Raw genomic sequence first — 15776 nt, 5'->3', positions numbered from 1 at the left:
CCCTGTCCTCCCAGCAAACCTGGTCACCTTTTGAGGTCTTACTTCAGGTTCTGTCTCCCCTGTGTGGCTTCCTGGACTCTCTTTCCCATGCATCCCTGGCCTCCTCACCTGACCTGCATTTCTGCAGCCACCTTACTGGAGAGCAGAGGCTCCCTTCCCTGTCTGTTCCCAAGACAGTGGGACCATGAACTGTGATGGTCAGACACCTTGTTGGCTTCCACCAAAAACGGCGTTTAAGAGAGAAGGCTTGAAGTAAGAAGGATCCAGCTTAGGTTTACCAGTTTGTATTTGGAGACTTTGGTATGTAACACTGGAAATGTTTCCTTGATTAAGGCTTGAGAAGGAAATGGCAACCTACCCCAGTATTCTTGCCTGGAAAATCCCATGGAGAGAGGAACCTGACTGACTACAGTCCATAGGGCCACAGAGAGTCGGACATGACTGAAGCAACTTAGCGTGCATGCACGCTATCCTAATAGCAACGTTTGGTATTTGGACAGCCTCTTAAAAGCCCACATAAGCATTCCTGCGTGGTGTGGCCCATTCTTCAAGTCCAGTTGTAGTGTCTCCTCCTCCAGGAAGCCTTCCTTCCACCTTGGATCTCCTGAGTCCTTCACTTGACCTCGTGGGGGTGCTGGTCCCATGGTACCCATATCCTTGTGCACACCTCCACTATTCTACCAGACTGTGCTCCTGGGGGGGCAGGGATCGAGTGCCGGACATCCTGGTGGCCCTGCCAGCAGGGGCTCACAGACATAGTCCCACAGCTGCCTTAGGATGCCCCCGAGAGCTTCCTCCAAGTACAGATCCTGGGTCCACTATGGGGGTTGGTCTAACTTGGGCTGGGAGTCTGCATTGGAACCTCTGCCCAGGGCAGGAGAGGTTGGTATGGGGCCAAAAGGAGGGTGCCTGAGAGGCAAGGGCAGAATGGCGGCTCACCACGCATCTCTTCCCACGAATGCAGGTTTGTGTGTGCCCAGCTGCCCAATCCCGTGCTGGAGAGCATCAGCGTCATCGACACACCAGGCATCCTCTCTGGAGAGAAGCAGAGGATCAGCAGAGGTAAGCGAGGCCCCTAGTAGGCTTGGCCCTGGCTCTGTGTTGTGTTCTTTCCAGAATGTTCTCCAGCTTCTATACCAGGATAGAGGTTCCTGGGGCCTTGCTGCCTCCTAATGAGTCAGTGCTGCCTCGTGTGCTGTGTGGGGTGGTCCTAGGCAGGGGCTAGCACCAGAGTTTAGGTCCATTGTCACTCAGGAGCAGCTGGCCTCAGGCTTCTCATCTGTGAAATGGACATATCAGCGTCTGCCTTACTCACCTCATTGGGTTTCTTCCTGGGCCAGACCCTGGCTTGTTCTGAAGGTCCTGCTGTCCCTGCCCCAGGAGCTGGCAGCTCTGCAGGGGAGGCAAGTGCTGGCATAGGACTTCATCCAACAGCGTGAGGATGACAGTGTGCTTTGGGGTGTGAGAGCAGGGAGCTGGATCCTTGAAAATGCTCATTCCAGCAGATGTGGGTGACTGCTCATTGAGGGAGGTCCCTGGCATGGGGGATCAGGAGCCTGAACTCAGGAGCCAGACCACCAGCGTTCTGAGCCTGCCTCTAACACCTCCTGGTAGAGTGACCTGGAGGGTTTCTTTCCTTCAGCCGCCTCACCTGTAGAGTAGGGGACATAAGTCTATCTACCTTCTAGGGTTGTTTGAGGATTAAAAGAAATAACACAAGTGAAAAATCTCCTGTCTGGCACATAGCAAGTGCCCAGTAAAAATGAGTTCTTACCAGTCATCACCACCACCAGCATCATTGGGTTTTTCCTAGCTCTAAAATACTAGATGGATACTGCAAAAGTCTTAAAGCTACGGCTCATGACTATGCTCCCCCAGCCTCTCCAGCCACACCAGGCTGTGTGCCCCAGGCAGCCCCCTACCCTTTCTGTGCTGATGCTGTATTTCTGGTAAGAAAAGCTGATGAAGCCATGCCCACCCCAGTCCTGGAGCTGGCAGCTGGGCAGGAGCCAAACCAGCACTCAGACGGCAGCTTCTGGGAAGGGAAGACTTTGCACAGGCAAGAGTTCTCTGGGCGACCTTTGGTGACGACCCACCTTCCTCCCACACATGCCTGGGGTGAGGTGCATGTATGGTGGTGCAGGGGTGAGGCGGGCATAGAACCGATGGCCTGGGGGGGAGGGGCATCTCACGCCCTCCCTCTGGTCTACCTGCCCTTTGGAAGCACTCTGTTCAGGGCCCCATAGTGGGGTGCAGGGGGCAGCTTGGACAGCTGCCTGCTTCTATTTGTTTCCCTAATTATTCCCTTCCTCCTGACCAGTCCCTACCATCACCCCTTAAGTCTTTCTCTAGGTCCTCCTGAGTTTAGGCCTAAAGGGGATTTATACAGACAGCCTGTGTCTCCTCGTGGAAGAGAGAAGACAAAGTTCTCCCCTTGAACTCCCCAAGCATTGGGTGGCTACGTTCCTACAAGTACAGCCTGACCGGGGGTCCAGAGAAGATTCCAGCCTTTGGGTTTCCAAGGGCACTGGACTGGGAGTTTAGGGCACTGGGGTTTAGAACCTGTGGGTCTGAGTAGGTCACATTTTCCCCTGCGTCTTAATGTCCCTGTGAGTAACAAAGGGTAATCACTTGACCTCGTGTTGTCCACAGACAGTAATGGAAACTTGGACATCAGCTCTGGAACTGGATCACAGTGAGCTCCCTTTTTTTGTTTTTATGACACCCAGGGCCTCCCTGTTAAACAGCACCAGGGCAATCTATCAATACAATGGCCTTCCTTGCAGTTGTGCAGTGCACTGCCTGCGCAACTGTACATGGCAACCCTGCTTCTAGAGATGGCTGCCTTCCTCAGCTTCTGTTCCATTCTGTTCTTTTCCTATTCCTCTTTCTCCTGACTTTATCTTTGGACCTCAGTGGCTTCTCTACAGTAAACTGGGGGCTCAGTTTTCCTGCCTGCCCTTCCTATTTCCTTCCCACCCCATGACAACTGCCACCAGGTCTCTCCCCACTTCTGGGAGAAGTGATAGCCTAGTGTGTGTCTCTGCAGACCTGTTTGATCTCTGCCCTCCTGAGCCTAGACTATAAATGCAGCTGCCGGCAAAGTAGCCTGGGACAAAAACAAGAGCTGAGAGCTGAGCTGCCAGTCCTGCATCATCAGGCTGGGGCAGGGCTGACCTCAGCACTCCACAGAGACCAGGAAAATAGAGGGTGGGGATTGGATACCCTCAGATATCAGGGACACCCTAGATAAGGAAAGTTTCTAGTATGAAGACCACCCCCCATCCTTCACAATCAGCCATAGAATTCGGTAGTTCAGTGTTTACCTATATACATATAACCCTCTGTCTATATACATCACGCCTCCCTTCACACATCCCCCCATGCACGCACACAGGCTATGTGCACAGAACCAAACACTCTTCCTGTGGCCTTTAGCCTAGGCTCTCAGAACTCTGGGTTTGGCCACAGCACAGATTTGGTGCTTCTTGCCTTCCTGCAGCCCAGGGCCAGGATAGTCCTTGGATAGCCCAGCAGGCACACACCAGACCGAGGTGGTGAGTCAAGCCTGAAATCCAGCCATGTTCTGCTCACTGAGCCTCATGCCAGGGTCAAGGCTGTGTCTCACCAGGGAAACAAGGCATCGTTATCACATTTCCACTGAGCCTCTTCTGGGCCAAGGCCTGGTGCGCCACTTCTCCCAGAGGCCCCTCCCAGGCCTCAGACTTCACAGGTGGAGCACTCAGGCGCCAGGCCAGAGCTGGGCCAAGTGTGGTCCTTGATCAGGGCGTGGCCCCTCTGCCAAGATCTGGGGGTGTCTCGTGTGTCTTGTGGGAGAGTGGAAGCAGGGACGTCCGGGAACCTGAACCTGGGAAGTCCCAGCCCACACTGTCTCTGGATGCAGATGCTTTGGGGTGGGCGAGAGAGGGGCAGGGAGGCAGTTGCTGGAAGTGACAGGATGTGTCCAGCCCGGGACTCATTACTGGAAAGAAGCAAGGATGCAGCGGAAAAGGAAGGCTCCGGAAGCCTGAGTGTCCTCACACTTGGGAACCACATTTCCTGTCCGCCTCCCAGCTAGAAACCCCAACAGGCCCCACCTTAGAAAAGCAACCCCACGGTGCACTGCACACATCACTCCAGCGGACCCCACCCTGTGCAGGTGAGCTCAGCAGGGCCAGAGCAGGAGAACACTTGCCCAGGTCACACAGCCGGGATGGGAACTCTGGTCTCCTGCTTCCCTGTCCAGTAGCTTTTCAGCACATTAGCATAGCCTGCCTGCCCACGAGGAGCTCAGAGAAGAGGAATGGGGGCACGCTCTCATCTGCAGATCAGGGGGCACTCTCTCCTCTGCAGCTTTCCCCTGGAGAACCCGGAGGGTCAGGGCCAATCCTCAGTCTCCCGTCCCTGGTCTGTTCCTGGCGCCCTCACTTAGGGACCTCCAGGCCCCCGGACCACAGGCTATACATACACATGTAGGGTTGTCACATGCCAGGGCGGAGTAGCAGAGTCCCGAGTCCCTTCAAAAGGGTGCACGGACACCTTGTGGCCGCCTGGGAGGCCTGGGACAAGGCTGTTGGGCCGCTTTTCAAGGTGACTTCTGGGAGGCATGTAGTGTGGTCTTTGTCATCTTAACTGGTCCCACACTTTGCAAGCTGATACCTTCTAATTTCTCTTTCTCTAAGATGTCTTTAAATCTTGACAAATTCTGGAACAGGACCTTTTATGTACCCACCTCAAATAAGCTCAGCGCCCAGAGCTCCAGCCTTGCGGGGCTCTGAGCCGAGAAGGGAACACAGAGGGGAGTCAGGATCTGGGTCCTAGCCCCAAGTTTACCACCACCTGGCTGTGTGAGCTGGGGCGAGCCCCTTCACCTCTCTGTTCCCTCTCCCTTCCCTGTTAGATGTTTCTGCCTGTTTACCTCCTGGCACATGGAGAGTTATGAGAGTCAGATGAGACTGTGTGGCTGAAAATACCAAGAAATGTGCTGCCTTGTCAGCACCCTTGCACTGCTTCTCAGGCTGTGAAGGAAGCTGGTTGATGACTAAGGAGTTGCTGCACTTATTGTTGTTTGTCTCATTGATTTCCTCCTGCCTGGAATTACTTAGAAATGCTTTCTTCCTTCCAGTGCCCTGGAGCCTGCCTGGGGTGGGGGGCAGGCCTGTAGGCTGCCCAGGTTCTGCTCCAGGGGCCTGCTCACCCGCTCTCCCAGAGGAGGCAGACTTGCTACCTGTAATTCCAGGATGGCCAGCTTCACCATCAGTCTTCCAGAGCTTGAATCTCCCACCACCCACTAGTCCACATTTCATGAGCCTTTGGGCTACTGCAGGGAATTGAGAGCTCTGTTGTGGGGCTCTGAGCCGTTCCCAGGACCAGTGAGGGAAAGGGGGCTCACCACCCCAGATGTCCCGACAGAGCCTCCAGACTGAGTCTGGGCCCTCCCCATGGCTCTCTTGTAACCAAGGTTCTACCATTGATCCCTCACCAGTCAGTCATTTGTATCCCCATTTTACAGCTGAAAAACTGAGGTTCAGACTTGCCTAAATCCACACAGCAACTAAATGGGAGAGCAGCCCATTTCCCTTTCCTGAATAGGTCTACTCCGTGCTTTTCTGATGCTCCCATTCCTGGATCTGCATAATCTCAGTCTACAAAACCAATTAGATACCCAGCCTGGAGCCCGCAAGGCTCTATAGCCAGGAGCAGGGAGGCTGAGCTTCAGAGAGCTGACAGAGTCATTGCTTGACTCTCATTTCCTCATAGCCACACCTGGGGAGGAAGCTTTCTCAGCATCCCCCCCACTGGTAATTTGATAGCCAGCCCTGCCAGAGCAAGCAGAATTTGCAAAAGTGGAAGGATGAAGAGGAGGCCTCGGTGCTTCTGAAATCCTAGAAAGGGTTCCCAGAAGCCATCTGCCTGCCCTCAGGCAGGAGCAGCCTTCATATGGGCACCCAGGACATCGAAGACAGCAGCCCCCAGCGTTCCTTCCCCCGGATTAACAAGCAAAGAGACCAAGGACCAGAGAAGGAAGGCTTCTTGCCCCAAGACACACAGCAAGTTGATAGCTGAGCAGAAACTAGAGGTGGGCGTGTCCAGACCAGTGCTCTTCAGATGACCCCTTGAGAGCACACCCAAGTCATAGAAACTCGGGCTTGAAAGAAGCCTCATAGAGGGGCAGAGCCATAGGAGCAGCCAGGGTCACAGGCAGTCTCACCTGCATCCTTGTTGTTGATTGGATCCTCACAGCCAGCCTCTGGCAGGGCATGGTGGGTTCTGTAACTAGAGAAAGCAAGGTTCGGAAAAAGGAGACCGGCACTTGATAGGAACAGATCACCTTTAATGAGGCGAGAAGGGGCAGCAGTCAGATTAGTGAGCTGCTGTGCTAAGTCAAAAAGAGAGTAGGTATATATAGAAAACATAGATGCAGAGATACATCGTTTTGAGGGGGTCTGTTTTTCCTCATGATTATTTTTGATTAGTTAGCTTTCAGCAACCGGCGCAAGGAATTCCTGAGACCGGCCGGAGACTGGGATTAGCTGGGAACTGAATGTAATCAATCTCAATGTCCATTCCTTTCTTCGGGGGAGAAAGTTCTTTATCTGTATAGAATGATGGGGAGGATCTGGAGGGGAGTTTTAACTCCAGGCTATTTTGAGCCGTGTAGCTTTCCTTCAGGTCCAATTCAGAGACCAGGAAACCGAGGCCCAGGGATGGCTTATTCACTGTCCCTGGGATGTAAAAGGCAGACCAGGTCTCACATTTCAGTTCTGAGCAGCACGTGCTGATAGAGCACCTACTGTGTGCCGGGGACCATGCTGAGAGCAGGGAAGCAGAGGAGGATGCGCAGGCCCTGCCCCGCCAGCTCCCGATGCAGCAGGAGGACAATGCATCCTGATGGTTCTCTGGGTCAGCCGAGAGGCCGGCACCTGCCTGAGGGGCACCTGACCCAGCCGTAGGGACGGGCACGGCCCTGTTCTGGCAGCATGACCCGGTGTCATCCCTCTCTTGCCCCTCCCCACGCGGGGTCCCATCAGGCTTCCGGGATTTGCCCCACTCCCTCCAGGTCTTTGCAGCGGAGGCTCCTTGTGCAAGGCTACCATCACTGTGGACTGGCGAGGGCTCAGAGGCCGGGAGCCTCTTCTCTGTAGCTTCGCTGGCCCCTTCGATCTCCCTAGCCCATGGAGGGGTGATTGGAGAGCTGGGCTTAGAGCCCGAAGACCTGCGTTCTGGTCCTAAGCCCTGGGCAGTCTCAGCGGCTTGCTTTGAGCCGTGTCAAGTGTCCAGGACTAGTGGCTCTGACTGCCCAGCTGACGGTGAGCAGTTGCCACCAGCGGCCACATGAGGTGTGCTGAGCAGTGAGGGCTGAAATCTACCACACAGGAGGGAGGGACATAGGGAAGGGGCAGCCTGCTCTTTGCAGTCGTCCTCCCCATAGCCGGCACCACCACAGCCAAAACCTTGTCCGGCTAGATTTGGGAGCAGGCCTCAGCAGAAGGGCAGAGGCCGCTGAGCCCCACTGCCCTCCCCAGCCACGGCAGAGGGCAAGCTTGCTGGTTCCAGGCACCGCAGCAGCAAGGTCGCAACCTGTTTCCCAGGTTGTTGGGGCACTGGGGCCCGGAAGTCAGTTTGCCTTGATTTTTTGAGCCCTCTGCCCCCTTTCCTGCCTATGGCTCTGAGGGGCTGCCTTCTGGAGGTGAGGTGAGAGCCGCCCTCCACCTGGCTGTGCTGAGGAAGATTAAATCTAGCCAGAGCCAGCCCTTGGAAGGGACGGTGGAGGGAGTGGGTGCAGGCTGCAGGCCCCCCCGAGCAGGCGGGCAGGGACCTTGGGGCTCAGTGGAACTGCGAGTCCGGCCTGGGCACAAGGAGGGGAGCGGGAGGCAGGGGCTCACAGGTGCAGGACCACTGCCTGCAGGACTGTGTAGGGTGCCCAGGGCCCTGTAGCCAGGTCTAGTCCTGAACACCCCCTCCCCAACACACACACACATACACACACACCAGCAATTGACTCTCCTCTCATCTCTGAGTCTCTCCTCTGGAAAGTGGGACTGTGCCTGCCTCAGAGGGTGGTGTGGGGGTGAATTGAGGTCGTGATGTGAACTGAATCGAAGTCTGAGGCTCTAACAGTCTCTCCAGGGGATTCTGCTGTACTCATGCTGAGGACCTTGTTACGGGCGAGCAGGGCTGCTTGCCTCTCTCTCAATGGCAAGGCAGTTGCCGGATGACCCTCCCTGGTCTCTAATCTTCCTCTGTGAGACAGGGCGGGAACTTATGGCTTTTTCCTTTTGGCTCAGTCTCCCACTCAATGGTGGCAGAGAGCTGTGGGACCCCAAGGTCTCTGCCTGTAAAACCCTGTGGTGTTGGGAGCCAGGGTCTTTGAGCCCACCCAGAACCTAAGGAAGGGCTCCTACCGCCCTGCCAGCGATGTGGCAGTGGGAAGCGACAGAAGGCCCAACACTTCCATCCTTATCCCGGCGCTGCTGCTCCTGGGCTGTGTGCCCTCGAGCAAGGCACTTTACCTCTGTAAGCCTCACATTCCCATCTATTGCCCTTTATATGGAAGAGGAGACTGAGAGGTGAATCTGCTTCCTCTCTAGCTGCTAGGTGAGCTGAGCATCTCTGGTCCTTAAAAATCTATTAACTAGATACTATTCGTATGCCCATTTATAGATGGAGAAACTGACTCAGAGACAGTCAGTAACTGGCTCAAGGCCAAATAGTGAAAAGATGGAGGAGCCAGAGTTGAACCCAGATCTGACTCCTGAGACCATGTTATTTCCACTGCACTGCCGCCTCACCCCAAATCCCTACCCTTCACCCCAAAGGCCCCACCCCCTGACTCTGCTCTGCCACAGGGTACGACTTCGCTGCTGTCCTCGAGTGGTTCGCCGAGCGGGTGGACCGCATCATCCTGCTCTTTGACGCCCACAAGCTGGACATCTCCGATGAGTTCTCGGAAGTCATCAAAGCCCTCAAGAACCACGAGGACAAGATGCGAGTGGTGCTGAACAAGGCTGACCAGATAGAGACGCAGCAGCTGATGCGGGTGTACGGGGCCCTCATGTGGTCCCTGGGGAAGATTGTCAACACGCCCGAGGTGATCCGGGTCTACATCGGCTCCTTCTGGTCCCACCCGCTTCTCATCCCAGACAACCGGAAGCTCTTTGAGGCCGAGGAGCAGGACCTGTTCAGAGACATCCAGAGCCTGCCCCGAAACGCTGCCCTGCGCAAGCTGAATGACCTCATCAAGAGAGCCAGACTGGCCAAGGTGAGGCTGCCTCCAGGAGAGGGCCAGCATGGGCGGGGCCGGTGGTTTGGGGATGGGGTCAGCTGCAAGGTGAGAGGGCCACTGCCTGCAGCCCTGAGCTATTGTCTGCCCATGTGAAGATGTCCGGTAGTCACTGCCTTGTGAGCATCAGCCATGCGCACTCGGAGTGGGTGAGGCAGGGTAGTATGGTGGTTACAATGACATGCCCTGGTGTCAGATGGCCAGATCGGAGTCAACTCCATAGTTTACAGTGTGATCCCAACCTCAGCAAGGCCCTTAGTTGCTCTGTGCCTGCTTCCACATCTGTGAAATTAAAGGGTTAGAAGACAACATAGAATAAAGATGGGAAAGCCCTCATCACAGTGCCTGGCATCCTCACAAGTGCTTTGTTCGTGTTAGCTGTTGTTACAGTCTTCCTCATCAACATCATCATCAGAATTACCATCCCTGTTACTGCTTTGACCTCAACCTCCTCACAAGCTCCTCTTTCCCCAAGATCTAGTGAAACAGCTCAGTGCTGTAAGCAATGGAAGAGAAAGAGGATGGAGACAACTTATTTCAGAAGTAGGAGCAGGAGTGGAGATTTGTGGGAAAAGATGGGATGAGAGGTGCCCTGGAGGGAAGGAAAGAACTTGATCTTGATGGTAAAGGAAAGAACTAGAGGTCTTAATCTGAAGGCTTCTCCCTGCCCCTGTTATTCAGGTTCACGCCTATATTATCAGCTCTCTGAAGAAGGAGATGCCCTCCATGTTCGGAAAGGACAACAAGAAGAAGGAGCTGGTGAACAATCTGGCTGAGATTTATGGCCAGATTGAGCGGGAGCACCAGATCTCACCTGGGGACTTCCCTGCCCTGAAGAGGATGCAGGTAACCAGGGTCTGGGGGCTCCAGGAAAGGGACAAGCTGACTGAGCAGCTCAAGCTTGGAGTAGACCACCCTAGGATGTCCTGGGGATACTCAGCCCAGAATCAACAGGCAGGCAGGTAGCCCTGGGCCTGCCCTTCCTGCTTGGCTGACACTGGCCCAACAGGTGCCAGACCTGGGCCCTGGGAGAAACATGGAGACCCGGTGCTCCCAGTGAGCAGCGGTGTTAGAGGGGGCTCTGATACCTCCAGCTTATGACCTTCCCTTGTCCTGGTCACCACCAGTTTGGAATCCTCACCACATCATGTGAAACATTACGAGTCACCTGACATCTCTTGGCCCTTCATTGCCTAAGTTTACTGCTGAGATCTGCCTTGGCAGTGATTTGAACATACGCCACCGAGAAGCAGAAGTCTGCACAGGAGTTTGTCATCTTTGGGTTGCACCATGGGTGCCTCTCTTGGGCCAGGGTCGGTCACACATAGTTTCTTATGTCCCCCAAAACAACCCTCTGGGGGAGGCATTTCATCCCCCTTTCACAGGTGAGCAAACTGAGGTTTACAAATGTAATTAACCTGCCTGTGGTTTTAGTAATGTTTATGTAGGCTGCAAATAGAAACCCCAGGAGCTGTCCAAGGTCTAAGCAAAAACCTACCACACCCTGCTAACTGGATCCTCTCTAACCTTCTGTCTCTTGTCTACATGTTGAGGCTACAAAAGCACCACCTTATATGGATATTGTGAGCAGAAATCAGATTAATGTTTGTAAGGTAGTTAGCATGGCCTGGCACAGACTATGCTGTTTAAATGCAGTAGCAAGTTAGGTGAGATTTCTCCAGTAGAGGAGGCAGGGAGATGACCACAAGGAACCTACCCCTGCATGATTTTTGCAACTTTCCATGATTCTGTAATTATTTAAAAAGGAAAAGTTTTCAAGAATTAGGGAATTAGGAAAAATAGCAGATGTAGTAGTAATATTGTTTTTGCCCTTGTTGCTCAGAGGGTTTCAGAACATCAGTGTAGTCCCAAATGTATGCATTTTTGCTTTCCTATCTAGTAAAAGAAAAAGAAAGAAAAACATAGATGTCCAGAGTATGCATTTGTTTGTGTATCCATTCGTTCCTGTAACTATCCACATCGAGCCAGTCACTTGTTTCAGAATTGTTTTCACATAATTTGGGCTTCAACTTTCAGTTTCTCTTTCTGTTAAGAATTTAATGATCTGTAAGCAAACTTTGGGGAAGATGACATTTGAAAGGGATCATATGACTTTTTAACGTGAGGAATTCTTTTGCAACACAGATGGTTTCACCTTCTCGCTTGTTTGCCCACCTGATGTCAGGTTCTGTTAAGGATACTGGTTCAGTACGTAAAGAACTGTACTGTGGGGACATGTGTGTGGGCTGATGGGAGTACTCATTGTGGAAGACACTGGGACCCCTAGTTGGGAGCCCACAAAACACACCTCGACATGGACAGGCTGGGAGAGGCAGGGACCAGGGAGGTTGTGCCCAAGGGCAGGAGAAAGGGCTTGTCTGCTCCACCCTCCACATCGCTCCCAGCCCCACCCTGGAATGGAGGTAAGGATGCCCAGGCTCACACTTGGTCTTGAAATATAGCCATGAGTGTTTTCTAAATTTTTCTGTTGTGTGCTTGTCCTGAGACTGTCCCTGTAAACTGGCCTCCTCCCAGTGTCCCGAGATTGCTGTGGCCAGAGCCAGGGTGGAAGCCAGAAGCTCTCATCTTGTCATTATAGCGGCCAAGGAGAATTTGGGGATATTTGAGACCTGGGACCTTTAAAAATGGCAAAGACATGCAAAGCAGAACACATTTCTTTTACCATGGAGTGTGGTGGTCATGGGAAGACAAGGAGGGGAGCTTTTATTAAAGCTGCCAACCTGCTCCTGCCTCCTGAGTCAGAACCCTCAGGGAGAAGCTGATCATTGAAAAATCCCTCAAGCATCCTGATTAAGAACCATTGGCTTGGGAATAACCTTTGGCTTCTACTGTGATTTATTTCTCATTGCCTGTACCTCCCTTTTTCCTTCCTGAATGGTGATAGAATGTGATTTCCCACTCTCAGAAGGTCACAAGGAAGAGAATGAGCTCATGTAGTGGAGTGTGTTTTCAAGTGTAACCCTTATTGAAGTACAGACCCACATGACTCAGTCTCAGAGGGGTGGTGCATTCAAGAGCCACTCACTGTTCAATCAATAGCCAAAAGGAACTGAGAAATTTAATGACTGTTGTCCCTTGGAATGCACCTGGGATTGGTTCCAGGACCCTCCACAGATACCAAAATCCATGGATGCTCAAGTTCATTATAATATAAAATGATGTAGTATCCACAAAAGCAGAGCCCTCAGATATGGAGGCCTGACTGTATTTGCTTCCTAGAACACTAAAGGAATCCAAACAGATCAAAATGAAGTGAAAGTGAAAGTCGCTCAGTCGTGTCCGACTCTTTGCAACCCCATGGACTATACAGTCCATGGAATTCTCTAGGCCAGAATACTGGAGTTGGTAGCCTTTCCCTTCTCTAGGGGATCTTCCCAACCCAGGGATCGAACCCAGGTCTTCAATTGCCGCCAGATTCTTTACCAACTGAGCCACCAGGGAAGCCCAAGAATACTGGAGTGGGTAGCCTATCCCTTCTCCAGCGGATCCTCCCAACCCAGGAATCAAACTGGGGTCTCCTGCATTGTAGGCAGATTCTTTACCAACTGAGCTATCAGGAAAGCCCCAAACAGATCAAACCAGTTGTTAAATCTTTCTTCTCCAACCCCTGCAATTAGCCTCTCTCCTGAAAAATCCACCAAGAGTCAATATATCTTTTGTCTCTTTCTCTCATATCTTTTCTGGGCCCACTGTCTTCTGTCCTCACCTTTTTTCTCTCTCTCTTCCCAGGACCAGCTACAAGCCCAGGACTTTAGCAAATTCCAGCCCCTGAAAAGCAAGCTGCTGGAGGTGGTGGATGACATGCTGGCTCATGACATTGCCCAGCTCATGGTGCTAGTGCGCCAGGAGGAGACCCAGCGGCCCGCCCAGATAGTGAAGGGTGGAGCATTCGAGGGCACCCTCCATGGCCCCTTCGGGCACGGCTACGGGGAGGGGGCCGGGGAGGGCATCGATGATGCCGAGTGGGTGGTGGCCAGGGATAAGCCCATGTACGATGAGATCTTCTACACCCTGTCACCAGTGGATGGCAAGATCACGGGCGCCAACGCCAAGAAGGAGATGGTGCGCTCCAAGCTGCCCAATAGCGTGCTGGGCAAGATCTGGAAGCTTGCCGACATTGACAAGGATGGCATGCTGGATGATGAGGAGTTCGCACTGGCCAACCACCTCATCAAGGTCAAGCTGGAGGGGCATGAGCTGCCCAACGAGCTGCCCGCCCACCTTGTACCCCCCTCCAAAAGGAAGGCCACCGAGTGATGGGAGGCGGGGAGGTCCAGAGCAGGCAGGTGTTAGAAGAGATGGGAGAGGCAATCACACACACACGCACACACACACACACACACACACACACACACAGATGTTGAGACTGGCACTGCAGATTAAGAGGGAACAAGGATCCCCAGGTTTCCAGGATACATCTCCAAGTGCCCAGTATTGGCTGAAACAGAAGCACCCAGAGTCCCAGGAATCATGTCTCAGTCTCCATCCCTCTTTCACTCCCTGGTCCCACTGCCCGGAGACCCACCTTCTCCTGTGGAGGCCGTTCACTCGGCCACAGATGGCCCACCCACCTCCAGATTCCCTGGACCCAGAGCAGACGGAAAAGGCTTTTCACTTAATAGACAATCCACTTTTTTCTATGCTTTATCCCCACCTCTTTGACTTGCTAACATGAAATCTGCTCTGGGGCCAAGAGATGGGAGGGGAGGGGGCTTCAGCAGGGAGAGGAGTGAAGGGGGAAGTGTCCTCAGGGAACCAGACCCCAGACTTGAAGAGACGTAGCCATAGCCGTGAGCCCTCTTCTTTCCCATGCTGAGGCTCTGACTGCCTCGGCAGACCTGGCTTTAAACTTGCTTGCATTTCCTTTCAAAGAATCCCGGAACCAGAGAGAGAAGGGAAAAACTTGGCAGGAAAGAAAGCAAAGAAACTGCCCTGTTATCTGTTGCTCTCGTAGCCAGTCAATGGTGGTTTTATTCCACAGATTTTGTGAGATCCCTGTTTTTCCCACCTGGCCTCTGTGTGGATGCTTGTACTTGGCACATTTATCCACCCCTTCTGAGTGCCAGGAGCTGCATCAGGCGCTTCATATACCTTATTCCAAGTTGTCCTTAACCACTCTCCAAGGAAGTCTGTGTTAGCCCCTCCCATTTGAGCCTGAGACTCAGTAGAGTTCGGGTGACCCTCCCGGGTCACACAGCTCACATGTGATGGGGCTAGGGCCACAGACTCTGCCCTCTGCTGTGATGATGGACAGGATCCCTGTGTTTCTGGCTAATGACAAACTGTGAAGAGTTAGCTGAGCACGCAGGCCCCTCACGGGCTCCCAGAGAAGGCTGGCAAGGGAGAGGGGCCAGCCAGCACTTGGTGGGCCATCAGTCTGGCCATCTGTCACAGCACAGAAGCAAACCGTGCCTTCTGGCGATTCGCCCCATGTTCCCAACCTCACAGAAGCCCAACAGCAGCAGCAGGAATGTGAGCTGGCCTGTTGGGTGCCGTTTGCCTCTGACTCTGCTCCGCCTCCCACCCCGCAGCCTGAATCATCCCGGCTCAAATGCAGCCTCCAACTCTTCTCAAGTGGGACCTCCTGCTAACTGTTGAGAAGGCCAGTTCAAGAGGTCTGAGGCCATGTTCTCTGCAGGACCCACGACTCTGCAGTGTCTGGCAAATCCCCACCATTCCTGATGCCCTACAGCCACCCTTACAGTCTCTCCCTTGGCTTGCTTTGTGGCCACTGAACCAATCACTTTGTATGCTATGCTCCTACTGTGATGGAAAACAAAAACAAGTATAAGTTATTTTGTATCTATGTTCAGACTATATAGAAAATATTCTACGTATCTACAATGTGCTTACTACTGCAGTGCATTTGTCATTAGTATTCATGTCAATACAGCACATTTATCCTTTGGTATCTGCTTGGCCATGGAGCATGATTACGTGGGAGGCTGACGGAGAGGAGTTTGGTTCTTAACTCGGGCATCTCTGGCAGAGGATCGGGGCCACCCATAGCCAGCATCCACAGGTAGCGTCCCGTTGGCCTGGTGCTTCTCCAGGCCCACTGACTACCCAGGCTGCCTGGTGGAACCACCCTGCCACTCTGGAGGGAAGATGGTCCCCAAATCCTGGGCTTCCTTCTGCATCCACACATTTCTCTTTCTCATGAAATGAAGACCAAAGGAAAACCAAGGCACAGAGGTCCAGCCTCCTCTAATTCAGGTGCCAAGCCCGCAGAGGACCATTTCTCAGCTCTATGCCTTTATTTCAACTGAAGAGGAATGGGAAGGACAGCAGAGTGAGGGGAGGTTTCTGTCCTTCTTTTAGATGGAGAGGGCTGTCTGTCGGTCCCCTCACCCCGCCTTTGCACACACATGTGCCACTTTCCTGCCCTTCCTTTCCCCGTGTCTCTGCCCTCCCTTCTTCAAGGCTCCACCCCGGAGAGATCTGGGAGGCATGGGAATTCCGTGTTGACACT

At 53.3% G+C, this 15776-nt stretch overlaps 1 protein-coding gene across 1 annotated transcript in view; it reads left to right on the top strand.

Moving 5' to 3' along the window:
* The window catches only part of EHD3 (EH domain containing 3), a 29448-nt gene extending 14233 nt beyond the window's left edge, over positions 1-15215 (top strand). The window contains exons 3-6 of the mRNA XM_019970474.2: positions 965-1062; positions 8850-9262; positions 9965-10129; positions 13034-15215. Coding sequence (XP_019826033.1) covers positions 965-1062; positions 8850-9262; positions 9965-10129; positions 13034-13561 — 1204 coding nt within the window. The 3' untranslated portion in view covers positions 13562-15215. The remainder of the gene's footprint in view (positions 1-964; positions 1063-8849; positions 9263-9964; positions 10130-13033) is intronic.
* The last annotated feature ends 561 nt before the right edge of the window (positions 15216-15776 follow it).

This window comes from Bos indicus, chromosome 11 (genome assembly GCF_029378745.1).
Source record: "Bos indicus isolate NIAB-ARS_2022 breed Sahiwal x Tharparkar chromosome 11, NIAB-ARS_B.indTharparkar_mat_pri_1.0, whole genome shotgun sequence".
Classification (NCBI taxonomy): Eukaryota; Metazoa; Chordata; class Mammalia; order Artiodactyla; family Bovidae; genus Bos; species Bos indicus.
Note: the sequence above shows the minus strand (reverse complement) of the source record. Positions and strands in the feature narration are given on the sequence as shown.